General features: G+C 42.7%; 1 protein-coding gene across 1 annotated transcript; it reads left to right on the top strand.

Moving 5' to 3' along the window:
- Nucleotides 1-1,539: 1,539 nt before the first annotated feature.
- Nucleotides 1,540-19,098, top strand: PRDM12 (PR/SET domain 12). The gene is made up of 5 exons (XM_044661327.1): nt 1,540-1,762; nt 3,479-3,669; nt 5,898-6,053; nt 17,156-17,267; nt 18,713-19,098. The coding sequence occupies exons 1-5, from the start codon at nt 1,540-1,542 to the stop codon at nt 19,096-19,098; spliced, it is 1,068 nt and encodes a 355-aa protein (XP_044517262.1).
- The last annotated feature ends 5,790 nt before the right edge of the window (nt 19,099-24,888 follow it).

Below are 24,888 nucleotides of genomic sequence, written 5' to 3'. Positions count from 1 at the left end.
GAGGTGGGGAGGAAAGGGGGCAGAGGCCCGACCCTGTAGGCTGAATCCGGTTGAGGAGTCTGAAGAAATATCTCGACTTTAGAGTGAGACACCCCGGTCAAAACTAGAAGGCAAGGAAAGGTCTCGAAGTGGGTTCACTCCGTGGGAAGCATCCTAAGCAGGTGAGATCTCGGGCACCAACTTCCTCAGCTTCCTCCTCGCCCCATCCCTCCAGCCATTAGGCCCCTGTCTGGGCTAGAATGCCCCCCGACAGCCACGCAGCAATTGCGACTCCATTCGCTGACCCCAGGCCTGGATTTCGTTTCCCCGGCGGTTCTTATTCTGGCGGCCCGCTTTATTCGAACTACCTGATCGGTGTCCAAAGGAGGAGAGTACCCCAGCGAACCCAGCAGGAAGCACCGAGAGAGCTGGACCCTGGCTGGGGACCTGGGCAAGCAGGGGAAATATTTGAAATACCCGGCTACGTCAGGTCGGGAAACTAAGGTGGGGGGGGGGGAGTTGCCAGGGCATGAGGGGGGGGGGCTCCTTAGCTAAGATCAGGAAGCGCAAAGCTCCTAGTTCCTCAAAGGTGGGGCGTGAGCCGAGCAGGGGAGAGATCGGAGGCCAGGGAGTGCAATCCTCCCCTGTTCTGTCCAGTCTGGAGGCCAGAGACACTTTAGCTGGGAAGTAGTAATAGCTTTCTGGCATCCGATGCCTACTGGGGCAATCGGAGGCAGCAATCAGCCCAGGAATAGTGTTTGTGTGTGTCTATATGCGAGTCTGTCTCTTTTTGTGCCTGTCTCCCACTCCTCACCCCGCCCCCCCCACTAGAGAAGTGCAGACTTAGAGCGGGTTTCAGGAGCAATCTCTTTTCCCCAGCCCCCCTCCGCGATTTCTATGCTGGGATAAACCTAGCCTTTGGTCCTGCCTCTCCCTCTGCCCTTCCCAAAAGGGGAGGGGGAAGAAGGAGGGGGGAGAGGGAGAGGACTACGACAACAACGAAGGTGAGGAGGGGGCTTTTTCTCCCCCCACTTCGCTCTCTCCCTCTAGGTTTGTCGCTCTCTGGTAGAACAAGTCTATCTTACAACGTCAGGGGGGTCATTAATAACCAATTAGGAGGGTCACTGCGGCTCCTATAAAGGGGCTGAGAATTTGCCAAGTGGCAGACTGTTAGGTGTAGAGTAGCAAAAGGCGAAAGCTCGCCCGAAAGCCCATCTCCAAACACTGATATATATATATATATACATATATATATATACATATATATATATACACACACACACATATATATATATTTCTCTCTCTCTCTCTCTCTCTCCTCTCTAAATATTTATATATATATATATTTATATTTATATACATTTTACCCAGACTTGGCTATCGACGCTATCTTTTTCTTACATACTCTTTTCTTGCCCCCTTTTCTCTCAGCCACCTCCCTCCTCTTTCTCCTCCTCCTCTTCCTCCACCTCCTCCTCCTCCTCTTCTCCTGCTCTTCCCTCCCTTGCTCTCCCCCGAGCCCATTGCCGTCTCGAGTGGCCAGAGAGGACGGGGTGGTTCATGATGGGCTCGGTGCTCCCCGCGGAAGCTCTGGTGCTGAAGACCGGCCTGAAGCCTCAAGGGTTGTCTCTGGCTGAGGTGATCACCTCCGACATCCTGCACAGCTTCCTATACGGTCGGTGGCGGAACGTGCTGGGAGAACAGCTCTTCGAAGAGAAGTCTCACCACACCAACCCCAAGACCGCCTTCACCGCAGAGGTCCTGGCTCAGTCCTTCTCCGGAGGTGAGTGGGCCCTGCTCCCCGGGGTGGTGTGAAGAAGGAACAGCTACACTCTACGGCCCCCCTCCCCTTCAGGCCAGGGGGTTCCCCTCTAGGTCGGGCCACATACTTCGAAGCCCCCCTGGACGGCGCTCAGTCTAGCCCACCTCAACCCAGACCGTCGCATGCCCAGAAGCCCAGGCGCCGGGGAGCTAGCCTGGTAGCTCTTTGTCCCGGAGTTCACACAGAGGTGGGGTAGGACCGAAGGGGACACTAACCCTCTTTGGGGACAGGAGCTAGAGGGTGGAACAACTTTCTGAAAACCTAGCGCTTGGAGCTCTCCAAAATCCACAGTCCTCGGAATTCTTTTCCCATTGACTTCCTCACTCTGGGTCCCACCGCCTCTCTACGCCTCTTCTATCTCTCTCTCTCTCCTCTCTCTCCCCACTCGGCCATTGATTCCTCCCCCCCCCCCCCCCCCCCCTCCCGCCCCCTTTGAGCCCAAGTCCCTGGCATTTAAGGCCTTACTAGGCGTGTAATAGCAGTTGACTCAAAAAGAAGGGTTTTAAATTCATTTAGTTAACTTGGGCTTGACCTGCGAAAGTTCCCACTTAAACCCAGAAACTTTAAAGGGGGGGAAGAGGGGCTGGGGAGGGCTGGGGAGAGGGAGAGAAAAAAAAAAGTTTCTTTTCTTTAAGATGTCTCAAGTTCTTATTCCTCATTCATCAACCGGCAAACAATATCTCTCCCTTTCTCTGGCATTTCTGGGCGTCCCCCTCTTTTTCCCCCCTTTAAGATTTCTGTTCCTCTCTTAATTTACCGTGAAGACTAATTCCAGTTCCATTCACACTATGTCAACCATCTAATCTCCCCATTTTGTAAGGGGAATTCCTCGGCCCCTTTTAAACAAGTCTTCTCCGCAGTGAGGCCGAATTTACTGCTACAGCATTCTTAAAGGGCTAATGAATTTAGAATTAGCAATTTCTTTCTAGTTGAGCCTAATGAATGCAGATCACTTTAACAGCGTGACAAATTGCTGGATGGGCTGAAATAGACACCATTTAACCCCCCTTTTCAGGCTCTGCGCTCTCATATTTTTTTCCCAGGTAGCTTAGAGGGGAACCTTGTAACACATTGTAGGATCCGGAATGTGCATTAGCTGCCCCCGTCCCAGCCGGGGGTCAGGTCCGCCCGAGGCTCGAAGCTCGATCCTGAAGGGGCCGGCCCTTCCCCATTAACCCCCACCCCATCCCACCCCAGGCCCAGCCAGGCTTGGACTTCCCAACCCTGATGCGCAATGGGGCAAACCTTTGCGAGCCTATCTTTATGAACTGGTGAGATGTCTTTCTCCTTCTCTTTCGTGTCCTGCAGTCCCGTTATGTTACAACCCCCCCCCCCCATAAGCATGTTCCACAGATCTGCCTGGTCTCCTGTTTGCAACTGCTGCAGGAGAGAAGGGAGCCCCTAGGAAAGCGATATGCTTTTACTTGGTGTCTCCTCCCCGCTCCTTGCCTGACTCCACAGCTGCCCATAACTCTCGGATCAGGACTTCTTTCTGTCCCTTCATGGGGAAATCTACTTATATGTCCTCCAGCAAGTTGATGGGGAGATAAAGGAGACAAGACTGGGGTCTGGGAAGGAAAGTAACTGAGATGTTCTGTTGACACCCCTTTTTATACCACCCCCACCCTCCCAGCCTTTTTACTGCTCCATCTTATCTCCTCTCTCTCCACCCAGCAGAGGTGCAGAAGCTGTCTAGTCTGGTGCTGCCATCCGAAGTGATTATTGCTCAGAGCTCCATCCCGGGAGAGGGCCTGGGCATCTTCTCCAAGACTTGGATCAAAGCAGGCACTGAGATGGGTCCCTTCACAGGCAGGGTCATCTCTCCAGAGCACGTGGACATCTGCAAGAATAACAACCTGATGTGGGAGGTAAATGGAAATGATATTCACCTGGAAGGCAGGTTGGCTTTTGCCCTCCTAGCAACCTAGTTCCCTGGGCAGGTATATTGCAAGAAGAGCCCCAGGCAGCTTCTGATTCACCTTCTTACCAAGCAGAGTTATCTATGGAGTCAGAGCTGGAGGACTGGTCAAGTCTTTCAGGGCAGGGCACCAACAGGAACAGAACGGATTTTATGCTACATAGTGGACTTCTGCTTCTCCTCCTCTTGGATGAAGGGCAGTGGGTAATCTTCAGATTAATGTGAGACAGGAATATTAGTGCTCGGACTGCCCAGATAAGTCCAAACAAATACTGATTCAAAAATTGCCACCCCCACCCTAATTCCATGCAACAGTAACAGTGATCCCTACATGGGAGGTGGGGTAGCCCATAGGGTCGATCACTCACCAGACCTTCCTCCTTTCTCTACCCCTTCCAAGAATACACTTCAGACTGCACCCATCTCCATCCTTTTTGGAAGGCCCATAAAACTGGCCTCTGCAACAATGCATCTGTCTCACAGACTCTCCTCCATCTCCCCCAGTCTCTAATCCAAAACCTTGCTAAAGGCCAGGAAAAAATGCATGTGAAGATTTTAAGAAATCTGTGTCCTTACATATCACACACACACACACACACACACACACACACACACACACACTGCACCTCTGGAGGAGAGTCCAAAGACCTAACTCCTAGTTCCAGACTTTCACTAGTTGGTTGACCTTGGGGAATATGATTTTCTCTCTCTAGGCCTCTGGTTCCCCATCTGCAAAATAAGAAAATTGAACTAGATTATTTCTTGGGTCTCTTCCAACTCTAATTTTGTGTTCTTAAAAATCTCCTTTAGTCTTGACATTTTAGATGCTAAGATCCCTTCTGGGTCTAAGCAACTTTCCAGCTCCAAATTTATATGGATGTACATGTTACCTAGTGAGTGACAAATCTGCAGTGAAATAGAGCCCTGTTATATGGGTCATCCTGGGCTTTCCATTCTTTTCCTGAATTGAGTGGGAGATGCCGAGGAAAACTTTACTATTTCTCAGACTTCTTTCCCCCAGAGTGATTGGGTTAGATTGCTGGTCCAACTACCATTCAACTTGACCAGATGAGATGATTTAAGGCAGCTTTTAGTTTTCAAAAGCAACGCTTAGTATTCAAAAACCAGTACTCATAGTAGAAAGGAAAGTTGTTGGTTTTTCTCCTCTACTCCCTACCTGGGAAATCACTTTAAGAAGTAAGGCTATGTGGTAGCAGCCAAGAAGGATAACTTGTTATTGCTGAATATTATTAGAGCATCCTAAGAAAGGAGATGTGTTATTCCTCTCATTTCACAGAGAAACAAAGTTAAGAACCTAGAACCAGTCTTTCTCAGAGTCAACAACAAAGCCTAGGAAAAAACCTCAGAGGCTCTTCTCTAAGCTCCTGGAAACCATCCATTGATTATTTTTGAAAGGCTATCATGTGAAAGAAGAGTTAGTCTTGTTCTGCTTTTCTCCAGAGAGAAGAGCTAAGAATGGAGATGGAAGTTGAAGAGAATCAGATTTTAATTTCATAAGGGTCCAATGTCCAAAAGTGGAAGGAGCTGCCTTGAAAAATAGTGGGTTTGGGGACAGCTGGATGACTCGGTGGATTGAGATCCAGGCAGGCCTAGAGATGAGAGAACCTAGGTTCAAATCTGGCCTCAGATACTTCCTAGCTATGTGACCCTGGGCAAGTCACTTAATCCCCATTGCCTAGCCTTTATCACTCTTCTGCCTTGGAACCAATACAAGACAGAAGGTAAGGGTTTAAAAAAAAAGTAGTGGGTTCCCCATTCCTAGAGGTCTTTAAGAAGAAGCCAGAGGACTATTTACTTGAGGTGTTGAAAAGAAGATTTCCGTTAATGTTCATGAATCAGATAAGAGGATTTTTGAGGTCTTTCTCAGCTTCAAAATTGTATGAATTCTCATGTCGGTATTATGGGTTTAGCAATCATAAGATCACAGTATGGTAGATCATACAATCTACTCTAACCTCCTCATTTCACAGATGAGAAAACTGAGGCTCAGAGAGGTGATATCTTGCCTGAGGTCACATACTTTATAAGCAGAACGGTCAAAATTGACTTCTGAAGTCCAGTGCTTTTTTCTACTATGCAATGTACATGACAAGCTCCACTGGGCTCTTCTCCTGCCTTCCCATTTCTTAGCTTGGGATCCTTTTTCCCTATGGTCAGGTATTCAATGAAGATGGCACAGTTCGATATTTCATTGACGCAAGCCAAGAAGATCACAGAAGTTGGATGACTTATATCAAATGTGCCCGAAATGAGCAAGAACAAAATCTGGAGGTGGTACAAATCGGAAACAGTATATTCTACAAGGCAATTGAGGTGAGAAGCCATGAGGTGGCCCAAGAGCCTCCCTTCTGTGTGTCTTTATGTTTATGTGTAGGGGGGGGGGTCCTTAAAGAGGTTCTGAGCAGTTCCTCACACCTATTAAATGCATATGGGTGTGCTTTAAAGGATGTTCAAACGTTAAGGCTTCTAATAAGATGACTTTTTTAATGGAGCAAAATTAGCAAAGATGTCCTTTACAATTTGATTTTAAAGAAAATGGTGATCAGAGGCAGCACAAAAGGGAATGCCTAGGGTTTATTCCCTCTAGACAAGTAGTCCAAAGGATAGGCTTGACTTTAAGGATGTTCCTTAGGAATGAAGAGCCCTAAAAGTGAAATAACAACTAGCAAAGGGAATATTGGCTTTGGAGCCTATTCCTCTGTATATTCACATTAGTTAAAATGAAAAATAAATAATAATAAATGATTTAAAAAACAATTTGCCTTATTCAATGAAGGGCACTGTGCTGAGCACAGAAGATCCCTGTATTCCAAGAGTTTCTAATCTAAAATGGAGAAGAGACAGGAAACAAATAACTATAACAGAGGCCGAAAGGATAGGACTGACCTGCAAGGAGAGAGTTATATGCATACTATTTTATGAATATTTTATATTAGGACGAATTAAAGCCCCAGGCTGTGATTCTTTTTCATTCATTCATTCAACAAATACTTATTTAGTGCCTATGTATGGAGCATTGTAGGAGGTAGGTGCTAGGAGGAGCTACTAAATTTAAATAGGACACCGTTTCTGTTTTGTAGAGCTTGTAGCTAGTAAAACTTGAGGTTTTTGTTTGTTTTTATTTATCTACCAAAAAAAGTCATTACTTCTGTGTCCCTGACAGTTCCAGAAACCTCCCTTTCCTAGATACTCCATGAGCAGGGCCCAGCAGTTTCCTCAATTGGCATCAAATTCCCTCCTGACTAACCAATGCACTCAAAACCCATTTCCTAGAGAGGAAACAGGATTGGCCTTTGCCCTTGACAGATCTTGCCACTAACAGACTCAGGACAGCTTGAGGGAATGATAAACACCAATGCAATGAGACCTAGGGGAAAAGCCCTTCCAGGGACCCTCGACTCTGCAGCATGTAGGAAAGGGAAGAGCTCATTGGACCTTTCAGATGCTATGACTTAGATGAAGGGCTGGTGTGAAACACTGAACAATCTCAGTAGAGGCTGGATTATTCGATGTAGAGAGAAAACTTGCTAGGCAGCCAGTGGCCTGATATGGTCTTCATGTGCTTTCAGGTCTTTCCCTGATGTCAAATGACCACAAATTAGCTTCCATTTGGTTTGAGCTTCACTTAAGAATAGAATATGCTTCACATTCACCCATCTGCTCCTTTAATTTTGATTCTTCATCCCAACTCCCCAATATGTTTCCAATCATCCCTTTACCTTCACAGTATCCTCAAACATATACGCTCTTTCACAAATACACCGATGCCCTCATCTTTTTCATATGCCCCTACTCTGCTTTCTCCCTATCTCCTCACAGATTCTTAATTATTAAATTGGGGGGGGGGGTAAGGATGAGAGCTATGATTTTTATTGGTATCAGGGACTTCCAGTGAGGAAATTTTCCAGGCTGAAGCAGGTTAGCCATTGCTTTGCAATTTTTAGTCTTAGAAAGGGGAACAGCTTGGGAGCACAGTGGATAGAGTGCTAGGCCTGGAGTTGGGAGATCCTGGGTTCAAATCTGGCCTCAGACACTTCCTATATGTATGATCCTAGGAAAGTCACTTAAATGTTTATCTCTCTTCTGCTTTGGAACTGATACCAAGTGGGGCAGCTGGGTAGCTCAATGAGTTGAGAACCAGGCTTAGAGCCGGGAGGTCCTAGGTTCAAATCTAGCTTCAGACACTTCCTAGCTGGGTGACCCTGGGCAAGTCACTTAACCCCCATTGCCTAGCCCTTACCATACTTCTGCCTTGGAACAAATACAAAGTATTGATCCAAAGGCAGAAGGTCAGGGTTAAAAAACAAAACAAAACCTGATACTAAGACAGAAGGTAAGAGTTTTGTTATTTTTTTTAAGTTGCCTGGGACACTAAAGATTAAGGGACTTGTCCAGGATCATATAGCCAGTAAGATTCAGTGTCAGAGGTGGGCCTCGAGTCCAGGTTCTCCTGCCCTGAGGCCAGTTAGCTATCAACTATGACTGGCTACTAACCCCTCATCTACTTTTATATCAAGACACACACATACAATCATTCTCTTCTTTTTGCATATTCACAGATTGCCTCTCATATCATATACACTCACATGCTAATGCCCAAACACCTCCCTCCTTATTCTCTCTCTCAGAAATATCTTAATTTAATTCAATGAAACTCAACAGACATCTCAAGGACCCCCTAACTTCCCAGCACTGTGCAAGGCAATGAGAGAGATAGAAAGATGATATAGTCCTTACCCACAGGGGGCTCCCACCACAAATTCAAACATGTTACATTTAAATAAGACAGAGCAAAATTACAAACTGACCCTGTGCCTGGGATGGTTCTGAAGCACTCCTGGCTAGAGCCAGCTTAAGGCTTGAGGTATATTTCATTGTATGTGCCAGAGCCATTTAAAATGGGGAATGGAGCCAAGGAAGGAAACTCTGAGATTCCAAGGGTAGAAATCAAAAGCCTGAAGATAGTACCAGGAGTAATTAATTAGAATGGCAAACCCTTCAAAGATTTCAGAATCGAAATCAACTCTCCATCTCCTGCTCTTGGCCAGAGATTTGAAATTCTAAAAATCAAGAGGAAGGAATTCTATCCTTTCACCAATGATTATCTTTTCCATAGCACTGCACAAATCCAAGTAGAATTATGTATCACTGATTGTTCTGATTTTACTTTGAGGGGGTCCAGACTTGTAATTTTGTCACTGGAAGCAACTCCCAGTGTAGAAATTCCTTTAGTCATGTAAACCAGAAGTGTATAGTCTTAGAAAGTTACCTAGGGGCATAAAGAGTTGAAGTGCTTGGTTAAATATACGGCCATATATACATCAGAGAAAAAACTGGAACCCTAGTTTTCCTGATTGCAAGGACAATCCTCTATCAACTGCCACTCTGTCTCTCTCAAATTGCTGGTAAAGTAAGGGGAAAGGGAAAAAATTAAATATCCCTGTATCTGCTTTAATAAAAGAATCCCAGGACTAATGTCTTTAATAAGAGGGCAGCCATTTTCTCAAAAAACAACTGAGTAGGTTTGAGTTGGTATAGATATCAATTGTCATAGAAAAACTCACCATTGAATATAAGAAAAATGTATCTACACAAATCTGACCGCAGGCACCCAAGAGCCAAACTTCCTTCTTCAAACAACCCATTTGTTGTGTGGTATTTAGTTGCAGGCGGGGCATTTTTCGAGTTATTACTCTGGATATCTTTGAAATGAATCGACTTTTTGTGCTGCCTACTCATAACCTGGCAAAGGAAAAAAGCTTTAAGTCTGATTGTTTTTTCAAACTTGATGCCCATCCATACTTCCAACAACATTTCAACATGTTAAACCACAGCCTTTGAGAAGTTCTTTCAACCTCTTTTATAAAATCCATTTTGTGAGGTTTTGCCATGCAATTTCCCCCCAAGAATACAAACATCCAGTTCCCAATAATAAGAAATTGAATAAATTGGGTGAAAATTCTGAGAGATGACAAAAATAAAATTTTATTCTCTGGGTAAACCTTGGTGTGTTTTCCCCTCTCATACTCATTTCTACCTCTGAAAATAACTTTAGTTAGTGAGAATTTCCTCTCACTTCATGATATAGTTAGATATTTCTAACATACAAACAAATAAAAAATACCTTGAAGGCTTAGAGTTTTCTGTATTCTCCTAATAGGAATATATCATATCCTAGCCAATTAGGTGTTCAAAGGAAGTGAGACATTGTTTGGGTCTAAAAGTAAAAGCTAAAAAAGAATTTATAAATCATTTGACTTTGGAATTTAAAGATTCGGGTTTTTCTTAAGTTAATTCCTGCAGTCATATCTCTAGTCTCGTCCTCATTTTCTCTCTGTCTGTCTCTCTAGTCACTCCCCCACCTCTCTTTCTTTCCTGATCCTTTAAATGATTTCCATCCCCCCCCCCCCACTTCCTTCTCTTTTTGGTAACTGCTGAGCTCACTGTTAATGGAATAAATCATTACCAGCTCCCTCTCTCTTTCTCTTCTTTATATGAGCTCTTCGATCATCATCCTAATGTATACTCCTAGATATCCATGATGTTTGGTCTGTTGTCCAGCAACCTCTTACCTGGAACTCTAAATAACCAGTTATATCCAGATGCCTATGATTCAGGGACAACTGATGTGGATATGAAATCATCAAATATCATGTGATGTGCATTAGAATTTTAAGTTAAATATACTTTGTTGTAGTCTCATTCTTCCAAATCACCCAGATTTTCTTTATCTAAGCTCTCAGATGCATCAGAACTTATAATTCCCTAGACTCTATGTGGATGAAAGCATGTTTACTTCCTGGTGATAATCATAATAATTGCTGACATTTATATAGCACTTTATGGCCTACAAAAGAATTTTACTTAGATGATCTCAAATATATACATATGTTTGTAACTGAGGCACACTGTGATGAGGATGGGGGGATCTGAATTTGGCTGAATGCTTCCTTATCAGGCAAGGTTTGCTAGTGTTGACATGATTTTAACCTGGAAAAAATGGAATCCTTACATAGCAAAGTTCTGACAATGAACTGAAGAGGAAGAAAAGTTCCTACGTTAATTCCGGATGCTAATTATTGAGTCTCCACAGTTGTAATATATTATGAGCGATAAGAGTGAAGGAGACACATCCAGGTAGGATTGTGAATACTCCTTCCTTGGGTCTGAGATGTGCTCAAAATCTTCTCTATGCCCAATAAGCTTCCTAAGAGCCTGACTAGGAGCTGTTCCAAGTGATAGTTCCAGTTCCGTTCTAGAGACCCATCATGCAGTCTTTGGAGAAAATGTATTGTTTCTCAATTATGGTGTAATTATTTTCTGAACTGGCTTTTAAATCAGTATATATTTGTATTTTTTATTTTCAAAAATGCCAGAGAACTTCCCTTAGCTTCTATAACTTTTCTATCTAAGGTTGCCTTCCATCTACTCTAAATGTTTGTTGTAGCTACTGATGTACATATGTTGTCTCCACAACCCTCTACCCATCCCCAATTAGAATGAAAGCTCCTTGAACGCAAGGATTGCTTTACTTTGCTTTTCTTTCTAATGCTTTTAAAAAAAAAATACCTAGCACTTAGCACAGTGCCTGGTACATGGGAAATATTTAATAAAAGTTGTTGATTGATTGATTTTTAAATCACCAAATCCTTATTCCCTGAAAATTATTTCTAAAGCCATATTTGAGATAAGGAATAAAGATTCATCTGGAAGCTATCTCTATCATCATCATCATCATCATCATCATCATCATTATGGTTTATCAATAATGCCAGATATTGTGACTTCTCATGAAAACAAAAAGGGTCAATGTCAAATTGAACATTTTCCCAAACTAAGATACCTAAACTAAACCCCTGTAATTATAGTTGAGCCTCTGAAAGAATAGAGGCAGTTGATACAAAGATCCCTGGAACCTAAATCTGTCCTTAAAATGAAAATCTGTAGAGAATGCTCAGGTCAGCTAGATGGCCCAGTATAGAGTAAGAGAGTAAGGAGTAAGGTAGATTCCTCTTCCTGAATTCAAATCCTGCCTCGCATCCTTACTTGCTGTGTGACCCTGAACAAATCACTTAACCCTGTTTGCCTCAGTTTCCTCATCTTATAATGAGCTGGAGCAGGAAATGGCAAACCACTCTAGTATCTTTGCCAATAAAACCCCAAATGGGTGCATAAAGAGTCAGAAAAGACTGAACAAGAAAAGAATGTTCCAGGCAAATGTAGAGACATCAGAATATAACTGTGTCTCCTGTGACTGTGGGTCACAGGCCTGCGTGACTCTGGATCACATTTGACAAAATATTTAGCCCCCATACCTGGCCTCAGAAATGCCACACAACATGCCCACCATGTTTTGGAAGATTGCATGTCATATCAGTACTGTTCCAAAGGGTAAGATGGCCTTTACAGAGGTTGTTGGAGTTGAGGGGAAGTTTAAAGCCAGAGAGAGAAAAAAACTACTTTTTTTTAACATTGGTGATCAGTGGGGACAGCTAGGTGGTTCAGTGGATTGAGAGCCAGACCCAGAGATGGGAGGTTCTGGGTTCAAATGTGACAGCAAACACTTCTGAGCTGTGTGACCACAGACAACTCATTTAACCCCCATTGCTTAGCCTTTACCACTCTTCCACCTTAGAACCAATACATGGTATTGATATATACGTGGAAGGTAAGGGTTTGAAAAAAAAACAAAAAACAACAGCAACAACAACAACAAAAAAACACAAAGCTGATCAACCCAGATCACTGTAGAAGGAAGATTGTGAGAGTTGGGTATGCCACCTTATCCTCAACGGACCAGCAGTGATGGAATCGTAGTTGTTGTTACTTAGAGCATATAATGTTAGAGCTAAAAGAGATCTTAGGCTATAGGATATCTAATACAAAGAGTCCTTAGAATATGGAATGCTTGAATATAGAATCATAGAATGCTAGGACTCAAAAGTAACTCTGAGATCTTCCTATCTACCCCTCCCCTTATCTTATAGATGAAGAACTGAGGCCTAGAGAGGAGAAATTCTTTGCAAGCTCATGTCATGTCTGTAATAGAATAAGGGTCTTGAGTTCTCCTCTTAAATTTCTCTCACAGCATATCATTTCTGAGAGAGAAATAATTGAGACAAGATTTGTGCATTTTTATAATAAGAAGGCCCTGAGAAGTTTTAAGCCATATTTCAGTAGCAGAAATGAAGATTCACTGTTCAAATCCTGGCCCTACTACTTTAATGCTTGTTGACTGACACATTGACCAGCTATGTGACTTTGGGCAAGTTATATCAGTCCCTTATCTGAAAAATGAGAGAGTTGGTCTAGGACAGTGATGGGCAAACTATGGCCTGCAGACCAGATGTGGCCCCCTGAAATGTTCTATCCTTTAAGACATTATTCCTAATCTGAAGAATACAATGAGTAGGATACAGTACAATGAAACTTTGAAAGGGTTGTTTTATTTATTTATTTTTAAACCCTTAACTTCTGTGTATTGGCTCCTTGGTGGAAGAGTGGTAAGGGTGGGCAATGGGGGTCATGTGACTTGCCCAGGGTCACACAGCTGGGAAGTGTCTGAGGCCGGATTTGAACCTAGGACCTCCTGTCTCTAGGCCTGACTCAATCCACTGAGCTACCCAGCTGCTCCCAAAAGAGCTGCCTTAGAAACAGACTGACAAATGATCATTTCCTTTCCTTTGGCCCCATCTTTAAAATGTTTGCCCATCACTGGTCTCTTCCAACTGTCTCTCTCTCTCTCTCTCTCTCTCTCTCTCTCATAAAGCTATTTATAAGGCTTTAAGAAATCTATGCCTAGATTTCTTTTCAAAACACATATGTGTCCTTTGCTTTGAGAAGTCCTGAGAATATCTAGGCAAGTGAGATACAGGAGATACCCACTAGGACAGAACCATCTGCCTTCATTATCTGAAGGTTTTTGCAGGTCAGTGTTAAAAGCCCTTTGGAGAATTGAATTTTTTTTCTTTCTGGTAGGTTGCCTGACCATTGTCTTTTGGTTTAACCCAGGCTCAGATGTGCCATCCATCTTGTCTGTGCTATAGGGAGCTATTGAAGGAAACAGGGGATGTCATAGCGAATAGAATGCCAGTCTTTGGACAATCAGGTAGACCTGGATTCAAATCCAACCTTATTTTATGTGTGGTCACAACTTTCTCACTTGATTTCTTTATCTATAAAATGGAGATAATAATATTTATATTACCTGCCTCCCAGGGCTGTAAGAAGATAAGGGATAATGGATGTAAAGTGCTTTGCAGCACTTCCTTAAAGTGTTCTAGAAATTTCAGCTATTATTATCTAATCCCAAATCTTCTCTTGAAACAAAGTAGTGGGACAAATCCATCATTATCCCCACATGTCTGCAGATCTAAATCTTTTCAGGTCCAAAGCCATCCAACTCAGAGCAGATCCATGATTAGACATATTTTGGGGAACAAGACCCTCAGAAGATCTTTCCCTCAGGACAGATTGTTTAATAGGGAAGCTCTGGGATCCAGAAAATCTGCCTTAGACTTCCCTCTCTCCTTGACTGAATCTCTATGGCTGTGCTTTGAAGAATGCATTCCTCTCTCAATCAGTCTGCAAATCCAAATGGTTAAAGAAGCTTGACTTCAGTGAGACTGGACAATGATAAAGAGTTTGGCACTCCTTTTAAGATATCAGCAAAGCCCAGGATTTTCTGGTTATTCATAGATTGATCCAGTTGCCAGTGGAAAATTCCTCTAGCCCCACCTCTGTTGGACACATATCCTTTCCTTATTCTCTTTGACAAGGTCTATCTAATCTTGTGATTCTAGCTGGAAAAATACAACATTCTCTGCCTCACTCCCTCCCTTTCCCTTTCCCTTTCCCTTTCCCTTTCCCCTTTCCTTTCCTTTCCTTTCCTTTCCTTTCCTTTCCTTTCCTTTCCTTTCCTTTCCTTTCTTTCCTTTCTTTCCTTTCCTTTCCTTTCCTTTCCTTTCCTTTCTTTTCCTTTCCTTTTTCTTTCTTTTCTCCCTTCTAACCTTCCTGCTTTTTGCTTATACAAATGGGGGCCTTTGTGATGATACTGATTTTCTTCACCGTCCTTGAGCTCTTTTAATTTTTTTTCTTGATGACTTGTTCTTCTCAAATAAGCTGAGCTTTGCAAGTCTGGCATTTTTCTTTTTCTTTTATTTTGCACAATCAAAGAAATCATAAACCTTAAAAAAATTTTTTTTTGCCATCACCAAAGTAAGTTCAAAATTCAAAGAAAAAAATGACATCTGGTATAGCTGTGTACATTTTGGTCAATTGTTCCTGAATTTCAATCTTGGGCACTGTAGCTTTCCTAATATCTATGACCATCTGTTTAGATTGAATAAGTCTGTGTTTCATGAACTTCCTGGTTCTGATGATTGCCTTGTTGTTTATAATAGAGGATCCCTTCTCAATCAGCAGGGGAAGAAAAGGTTATTTGCATTATTTAGCAGTGTATTACCTCCCCTTAAAATTTTTGTCACATATTTTTTTAAAAATCAAAAGGAACTCAAATGAATTTTGTGATTAAAAAAATGGGGGGGGGGCAAGAATTTCATTACTCTTCCTGAGATCACTAGAGAATATCCATCACCATAACTAGAAATAAAAATTAAATAATCAATCAACAAGTACCTCTCTGACTCTCACTTTCCCCATTTATAAAATGAAGGTATTGGCCCAGATGATCACTAAGATCTTCTGTTTCTAAATCCTTTGATCTTGGAGGAGACAGTTAAAGAGAATTTGAAAGAATTGAACAAAAGAGAAGAAAAAGAAAAAGTTAAGGAGAAGCATTTATTATTGAACTTGTCATATAAGCTGCAATAAGATGATAATAGCTTAAATTCATATAATATTTGAAGTTTGTAAAGTCTTTTACATACATTATTCTAATTTGAGAGATTAATTCCTTCTCATCATTATGTTCATTTTTTAGATGAGGTAACTGAGCATCAGGGATATGAAGTGATTTGCTGAGGGCCACATATTTAGAAGAATTCAGTCCCCAGACTAAGAGATCTAGGTATTAATGAAGAGAAGACATATATTCAATATAGGCCTCCTATTGGAGAAATAATTGTTGAGATACCCAACATCATTTGTTTGAAGAGACAACTCATAAACAGAAATGATGAGAGAATAATATCAACTGCCTAGGCTCATCACTGTGGTCTCTATCACGCCAGACAGTCTCAAGAAACACCTGGATGGTTGCACTTTTCGGCTATTCCTCTTTTGGGCCAGAGAGTGTGAATGTAGATGATTTCTCTGCATTTTCTTCTTATCAGTATATCCCAGAATGGAAATGATCTTTTTTAGTTATAATAATAGCTCATGTTTATACAGAGCACTATCACATAAATAACACATTCTTCACCATAACTTTTAAGGTAGGAAGTTATGTTGGTTCCCACCCCATTTTTATAGAAGAGAAAGGGTCTTGGTCATAGTGACAAGTCTGAAATTCAAATCCAGGTCTTCTGACGCTAAGTTTAGCATTCTTTTCACTGCATCACATTGCCTTTTCCAGTTTTATTCCAATCTATCTTCCTACCTAGATTCTACATACTATAAAGCCTTCTTCTACAAAGCCTTATATTTTTTAAAGCTCTACAATCAGTCCAGTAACCACATATGACAGCATATGCAACATTTTGTACATATAATCCTACAGCTCTCTACCCTGAGGAAGGAAATATGTGAGGATCATTCAATAAACTTTTGTCTTTTGAAATCAAAATTAGCCACTGCTTTTAATCTAAATTCAGCTGCCTCTCAGTGATTAAAAAACACATTCTTCTAGTTACTGTTGTATGTTCTGTTTTCCATATAGTGGGCTGATGAAACTTTGGGAATCCATTTTATTGACTCTGGTATAGGGCTTCTATCTTCCTAGTCACCTTTTTCAGAGATGCTGTCTGGGCCATCGAGAGGGGAGGAAACCTATAGAATCTCCAGTCCCTCAGGAACCCTTTTTATAGAAGTGTCTGGATTCCTTCTTCATGTTACAAAGACCTGGGTTAGTGAATCATACTTGTAGGATCCCACCTAGGTGAAGAGAATTCCAGGGTTCTGGACTGAGTTACCACAGTTGTGGAGAACTACAAATGTAGCCACATCAAAATTCTCAGGGTCTGAGTCAGATTTTAAGAGAACCATAGGGTTTAGGGCTAGAAGGGATCTAAGAAATCACTTAATTCAACCTCTTCATTTTAAAGGGAAGAAAACAGGCTCAGACAGTGAGTTCCCCCAAGTTCCCCAGCTAGTTAGTTAGTAACAGAATTGGGGTATGAATCCAGGGCTTCTTCTGGATCCAGCACTCCTCTGCTGTACAGTAATGTCTACAGTAAGAAATTTGATCTTCCTTCCCTCTGAGTGCATAATTGCTCCTGGTCTCTTTTTTTCTGCAGATGATTCCTCCAGATCAAGAGCTGCTGGTTTGGTATGGGAACTCTCATAATACTTTCCTGGGGATTCCTGGTGTCCCAGGGTTGGAAGAAGAACAGAAGAAGAACAAACATGGTAGGTAGTTCTTAACCATCCAGAGCCATCATTACAGGGGGCCCTTTGTATTTCTCAGCTTCCTTTTTGACCTCAGGGCAGCGATAGCCATTAGTTTCTAATTGGAGGGGGAAGAAAGAAAACCTGATAGTTCTTCCTGAACCGCTTATGTGATACATCTCATTCCTCCACCTCTGAAACAGATAAAGCATCAGAAGCCTCTTTTGATGGATTTTTCCACTGTTGCTTTGATTCAGGTGGGGCTCTGCTTTGCTTGGATGATTCTTCACCCCACTCCCCCATTCTGGGGTTGACCAATAAGGTTTACCCCATCCCCAAGATGCAGGCTACTAGGGAGAGCTTTCAAGTCAACAAAAGTTTATTAAGCACCTACCATGTGCTAGGCACTGTGCTAAGGGCAGGAGATAAAAAGAAATGCAGTATCAAAACCAGTTCTTGCTCTCAAGGGGCTGCCTGAATAATATGCTAGATGATAGGCAAACAACTAAGCACAAATAAGATCTAGATGGGATAAATTAGAGATATTCTCAGAAGGAAGGCACCAAGGAAGACTGGGAAAGGCTTCTTGGCAGATGCAGGACTTTGTAGGAGCTGAGGTCAGTATCAGAAGAGAGGAGGAGGACTTGACAACCAATTTAACTGTGTCCAGTTCTGAAAGGCTATAATTTTAACTAACTCATAAAGGATACAATCTGCAGAATGATTGAGATCTGAGAGGCCACCAAGCAGGGACTTCCCTCCACCACATCTCGAAAAGTGGTCATTCAAATTTTGCTTGAATGCTTGCAGTGTCAACATACCAATTTCCAGGGGCTGATAACACTGTTTTTTGCAACTCCACCATCCTCTCTCCAAGTCCGCGGCCCTGGACAAATGTCCGGAAGTTCTCTGGGTAGCAGTCCCTGGAAGGGGTAGGATGACAGTATCTGGGTCAAAGGGCAACTCAATCAATGAATCAACAATCATTCATTTTTACTGCCTACGTTTAAAAGTTTTTTTGTGTTTTTACATGATCTTCATTTTCAAATGATCCTCCCTCTCTTCCCCAGAGGGCTACCCTTGTAAAAAAGGATAAAAAATTTTAAAAAAGAAACAGAAAAAACATCTCAGTAGAACTATCACAATTAGCTGCATACAGGCAATGTTTCAGACCCATAGTCCTTCATTTCTACAAAGGAGAGGGGGGTGGGGGAAGCCGGTGTGTATTTTTCTTTCGCTTTTTCAGGCTTCACCAAGCCTATATTAAAGGCTTACGTTAGGTTAGAGGTTGTGCTAGCTCTGGGCATAGAGACAAAAATAAACCAATGCCCACCCTCAAGGGGCTTACATTTTATCTACAAGTCAGATACTCGGGTTTTCAGCTGAATTCTCCTTAGTCACCGGTCTAACCTGGCTGCTCCATTCTTTCTTCCCTCCCCCGCTTCTTGCCCCGCTGCCCCGACCAGAGGACTTCCACCCGTTGGACACAGCCGCCAACACTGCGGGCCGCATGCGCTGCGTCATCTGCCACCGGGGCTTCAACTCCCGCAGCAATCTGCGCTCTCACATGCGCATCCACACCCTGGACAAACCCTTCGTCTGCCGCTTTTGCAACCGGCGCTTCAGTCAGTCCTCTACCCTCCGCAACCACGTCCGCCTGCACACTGGCGAGCGCCCGTACAAGTGCCAGGTGTGCCAGAGCGCCTACTCCCAGCTAGCAGGGCTGCGGGCGCACCAGAAGAGCGCCCGTCATCGACCCCCCAACGCCTCGCTGCAGGCGCACTCCCCCGCCCTACCCGTGCCCCATCCCACCTCCCTCGCGGCGCACCATATCCCCACCATGGTGCTGTGAGACGCCCTGGCTGGCCTGCAACGGGAGGCGTTGGAGACTGGCACCGCCGCGCAACCCTTTCTCCTCTCCTCTCCATCCCTTTCCTCCCGAGATCTGTGAAAGCTGACCTCTTGGAATGGGAATCGGGATGCAGAGGAGGGGCTGGTTTCATCATTTGGTTTTAGGGCAGCTGAGTAAGTCCCCTCTCCCACTCAGCTTGCATAGTTTGCATCCTGCCTCCTTCTCCAGGGAGCATGAGGTGGAGGGGCAGAAGAAGGCATACCGTGTGTTTGATTGATATATATATATACACACATATATATGTATATATATATGTATATATATGGACATATATACACATATATTTTCTTCTTCTTACATCACCATCTTAGGGCCCTTTTAAGTCGATAGGTGTCCCCCTGCCTCCCACCTAGCTATTCCCAGGTCCCAAGAGTCACCCGTGAGCCTTTTCCCTTCTCAGGTAGGGGGTCAGGAGGCGGGTGGGAGAGTGAATGAGGAAGAGGAAGGAGTGGGCTGGACCAATCAAAGACATCTCTACTCCACCCCCATTCCCCCAACTCTAGAAAGCCTGATCCTCTGAAAATGGACAGCATGGAGAAATGGGAGCTCTCTAGTCTACGATTTTCCCGTTCAGTCTAGAGGCCAAAGCAATGGTGTTTGGGATAGGGGTGGGGGTAGGGCTGAAATCAGGAATTCCTCCACCCCCAAAACAAGGGGTACCTGTGGTGTCTCCGAACCTCCTCCAGATCTCTTTTTCCCCCTCCTCCCTCCCATCCTCAAGATTATTCTCAGGAAACAGATGCAAGTCAGTTGGTTTTAGTTCAAGAACATCCTCGGGAAAAGCTGCTCCCTCATAGGGCTCAGGTCTGGCTGGGGGAAAAGAGGGTGGGTAGAGGCTGGGAGGGTAGGCACGAGACTGCTGGGCTTTCTGGCCAAAAGGGGCAAGCCGATTTCATTGTTACAGCGGCCTGATGTCAGGCCTTATTCTCCCCCTGACCTGGGCTCGTGGAAATTGGGTTCTGAAACCTGAAGGGATTATGGTAGATCAGGCCAACCATGTATGGACAAACTTGGGAGGGGTAAGGTCAAGAGGTGGCCACACCGTGGAATTCCATTTTATCCCCAAAGCCTCAACTCAATTATCCTCAGGGGAGAAATGAGGAGGACTGGCAACAGTGCTTTTGAACCACCCCCTCCCTGGAAACACTTCCACACAGCTGTGAAATCCCTTGGGAAAATGAGGAGACCACTTCACCTGACTCAGCAGTCCCAGCCCTCTGGAGACCCAAACATATCCTTTCTTCCTTCCCCCCAACCCCCAAGTTGCTTCTAAATTCCAGTAATGAGCGCCCTCTAGTGTCTCCCACCCTGCCCCATAGTCATTAACAAGTGATGAGGCCCTTAGGGTGTTTTGTAAAATAAAGAAACTATAATAATATTAATGAAAGGTATAAAGTGTATAGAGTTTTCACAAACTGTGTTCTACTTCCAGGAAATGGTCACTTTAACTTTGTAAATATTTATCTAAAATGATATTTACAAAACTTTGATATATATTATTTGATTGTATATGTATGACTGTAAATACATTTGTACCTCTTGTATTCTAAAATAAAAAAATACTTGGAGCATTTATCATTTAGCAAATGAATAGTTTGGCATTTTATGTATGTAGCAGCCTTGGAGAAGTACAGAGTGTCATAAGGTTAAGGTACCTTTGTTAAGGTATATTAAAATGCAATGCTTGGCCATGAGTTAGGGAGATTAGAGTCCCCGTTTCCTATCCTGTTAAGGGAAGGCCATGTAGGCTGTGGGAACGAGTGTATCCTAGAGTTCTTGGTCCCTAGATCCACCTCTTTCCCATGTTTCACCCTAGCTATGATTAATCAAGGGCTTACCATATGTATGTTAGTTCAAAAAATGTTTACGATGCCTCCTAGGTGTAGATGACTATAGCTATTCATCTCTTACCACCATTAAATCCCCTGTGTGCAAGGTACATCGATCTATAATCTGTAGCAATACATTACTCTTCTTACTCATATCACAGGTATCAGTGGACCTGGCTCTGCTGCAAAGTACCAGGTGATTTTTCAAGAGCCCACACAACGGGTAGCTGATACCACAGACTCCAGATTGCAGTCTATCCATTCCTCCATTTATATTTTAATGACAGTGTACAAAGTGCTCTGCCAAGCTGGTTTAGCTCTGATGGTTTGCTAATGGTGCCCATGGTTTGTTGGTTTCACTTATTCCATCACTGATGCCAGAGCACCTCAAAGGTGAGGGACTTACACATCTTTTCTCTTTGTAGCTACCATTGTATCCTAAACTTTCCTAATGAGAGCTCCCATCTCTGTTGTGTTACCAGGTTTACAATGTTTTGAGACAGGCATTCTTAGTCCTGTTTTATAGATGAGAAAACTGTAGCTCAGAGAGGCTAGAGCAGTGATGCAAACCTTTTAGAGACTGAGCGCCACACCACGCTCCCCTCTACTTCCACCCCTTACCCTAGACAGGAGAGGGAGGAAGCACTCCTATTGGCTCCTAGGCAAAGGAATGGGTGAAGTTGAGATGCCCTCAAGCACATGGAGAAGGGGAAGAAAAACACTCCACCTGAGTCCTTCTGGCTTTCTAGTAAGGAACTCTGGTGGGCAATAGCAGGCTTGCCCACAGAGAGGACTCTGCTTGCCCTTTTGGGCACATGTGCCATTGGTTCGCCATTGCACAGATAGAGAGATTTGCCCAAAGCTAGATAATGAATCGAGATGAAATGTGAGCCTGGAAGCCAGGTCTTCTTACTCCGTACTGCTTTTCTATGAAGTAAGTTGTCAATAATTTTTTTTTTTTTTGCTATTGATTTGTGACAATGAAATGCTTTCCCATTAAAGCAACTTGGAGGCAGCAAGGTGCAACTGCTGATAAAACACTGAGTCTAGAGTCAGGAAGACCTGAGTTCAAATCCAGTCTTAGATTACTTGCTAGCTCTATGACTCTGGGCAAGTTGCTTTGCCTCTGTCTGCCTCAGTTTCCTCAAGTGTAAAACAGGGATCATAATAACACCTTCCTCTCAGGGCTGTGAGGATCAAAAAGGATATTTGAAAAGCATTTAACATAATAGGCACTTGATAAATGCTTGTTTCTTTTTGTAAAGGGCCATTGGTCAAGAGCAGCACAAATCCAGATGAATGATCTCATCAGGTTACTGTAGTAGAGATTACTTTATTGGTTTGGACAAAGTTAGACTAAATGACTAAAGTTCCAAGGTCCTATCTGGCTCTGAGAACCTATGATACTATGATCCTAATCTAGGAGATTACTCCCTATTTCAGGCTAGCTTTATCAATCCATCATTAATCAAGAGAACAAACATTTTTATAGTCATATCTTATATCTATTCTTGTTAACTTCTCCAACCCTTTAACAACTTTCTCCTCCTTGTTTCTCTTGCTAGTTTCTTTGGCATAAGATCTATTTTTTCATGACTGAAGAAAAGAATTTCCTAAAGGATTATGTTTGATCCCTATAAAACCATAGGATGTCAGAGATGGACATGAAATGTTAAAATGCAAGAGAGAATGTTAGAATTGGAAGGGACACTAGAGGTCACCTAGATCAACCCACTGTCAAAAGAAAAAAGAGGGGGAAGTTGGGGTGGCTCAGTGGATTGAGAGTCAGGCCCAGAGTTGGGAGATCTTGGGTTCAAATCTGACCTCAAGACGTACCAGCTGTGTGACCCTGGGTAAGTCACTTAACCCCCATTGCCTAGCCCTTACCATTCTTCTGCCTTGGAACCAATACACAATGTTGATTCTAAGATGGAAGAGAAGGATTTAAAAAGAAAAGAAAGAAAGGAAGGAAGAAAGAAAGAAAGAAAGAGAGAGAGAGAGAGAAAGAAAGAAAGGAAGGAAGGAAGGGAGAAGGAAAGAAAGAAAGGAAGAAAGAAAGAGAGAAAGGAAGAAAGAAAGAAAGAAAGAAAAAGAAAGAGAGAGGAAGAAAGAAAGGAAGAAAGAGGGAGAAGAAGAAAGAGAGAGAGAGAAAGGAAGGAAGAGAAAGAAAGAGAGAGAGAAAGAAATAGAAAGAAAAGAAAGAGAAAGAAAGAGAGGAAGAGTGAAAGAAAGAAAGCAAGAGAGAGAGAGAGGAGAAAGGAGAAAGGAAGAAGAAAGAAAAAGGAGACAGTGAAATACATTCAACAAAATTGAACAACACATAAAAAAAAAAAAACACAAAAAACCTTGATGTCATGTGCAAAGTTCCATACCTCTAGATCCCTGGGGCCTCTGCAAAGGAGGAAGGGGAAGTTCCTTCTAATAGCTCTTCTTTGGGTGAGTGACTTTCTAATTGGTAGATACCTATAGCACCTTGCATTTAGTATTTGTTCAATTAAGTTTTGTTGATGGTGAGTGATAAATGATTCACCTAAGTTAATATGATATTTATTTATATTCTTATATAGCCACAAAGAGCTTCCCAGTGGCGCCCCGTACTCTCTGGCTGATACCTGCTTTCCTTCCCAGTTAACACAGATGTCTATGTTGTACCACTGCCCTCTTTTGGTCGTTGATTCTCATAAATTTCTTGGTTCAGATCTACCTGATCAATAATGAAAAGGCAATTCCTGCCCTATTACCTCCAAGAACAAATAGAAAATGCTCTTTTTGGCTTTTAAAGTCTTTTCTAAACAGCCTTCTTACCTTTCCAGTCTTCTTACACTATACTCCTTGCCCTGTACTTACTCTATAATCTAATAATTCTGACTTCCTTGGATTCTTCAAAAAAGACTTTCCATCTCTCTTGACTTCTGGAACCTCACCTCTGCCTCTACCTCCTGGCTTCTCTTAGCTTCCAGCTAAAATTTCACCGCTCCAAGAAGCCTTTCCCATTCTCCCTTAATCTTTTTTTTTCCCGTTGATCTTAATGCCTTTTCCCTGAGATGATCTCAGATTTATCCTGTATATATCATGTTTGTATGTAATTGTTTTCATGTTGTCTCCCTTTTACACTCTGAGCTCTGTGAGAGTAGGGACTGTTTTTTGTATAGCTATATCCTCAATGCTTAGCACAGCCTCTGGCGTATAGTAAGGACTTAATAAAAATGCTTGTTAACTGACTCGATTTCTCCAACCTAACAGCAGAAAGCAGAGCTCAACCAAGCTTCATGGGAAAAGATATATGTATGTATATATGTTTTAACAGATGCACAAAAAGTGTAGGTTTCATTCTTCAAAGCCCAGCTCAAATATCGCCTCTTTTGAGAAGCCTTTTTTTTTGAAATTCAAACTCAGGAAATGTTTACTAAGTATTTACTGTTTGCAGAAAATTGAACTATGCTAGGAGAAATATAACACAATTTTGATTAGAAAGTCTCCTTTATCCTCTGACCCCCTTTCCTAGATCAGTTGCTCAGGAGTTCTTTGTGGGAAGTAGGAATTCAATTCAATTTGGAGATAATTTATTAAATGACTACCATGGAGGCAGCTAGGTAGCCCAGCGGATAAAGTGCCATGCTTGGAATCAGGAGAACCTGGGTTCAAATATGGCCTCAGACACTTACTAACTAAGTGATTTTTGGCAAGTCACTTAACCACAATTGCCTAATCTTTATTGCTCTTTTGCCTCAGAACCAATAGACAGTATTAATTCTAAGACAGCAGGAACAGCAGGTAAGAGATTTTATTATTTTTTTTAAATAACTACTATGGGCAAGGTTGTAGTTATCTTGGAAAGCAACCATCTATCATAGATACTGTGCCATTTTAAAATAACCTTGTGAACAGAGCTTTGGGAGTC

The sequence above is a fragment of the Gracilinanus agilis genome, chromosome 2, assembly GCF_016433145.1.
Source record: "Gracilinanus agilis isolate LMUSP501 chromosome 2, AgileGrace, whole genome shotgun sequence".
NCBI classification, from domain to species: domain Eukaryota; kingdom Metazoa; phylum Chordata; class Mammalia; order Didelphimorphia; family Didelphidae; genus Gracilinanus; species Gracilinanus agilis.
The sequence above is the reverse complement of the archived record's forward strand: the minus strand, read 5'-3'. Positions and strand labels throughout refer to the sequence as shown.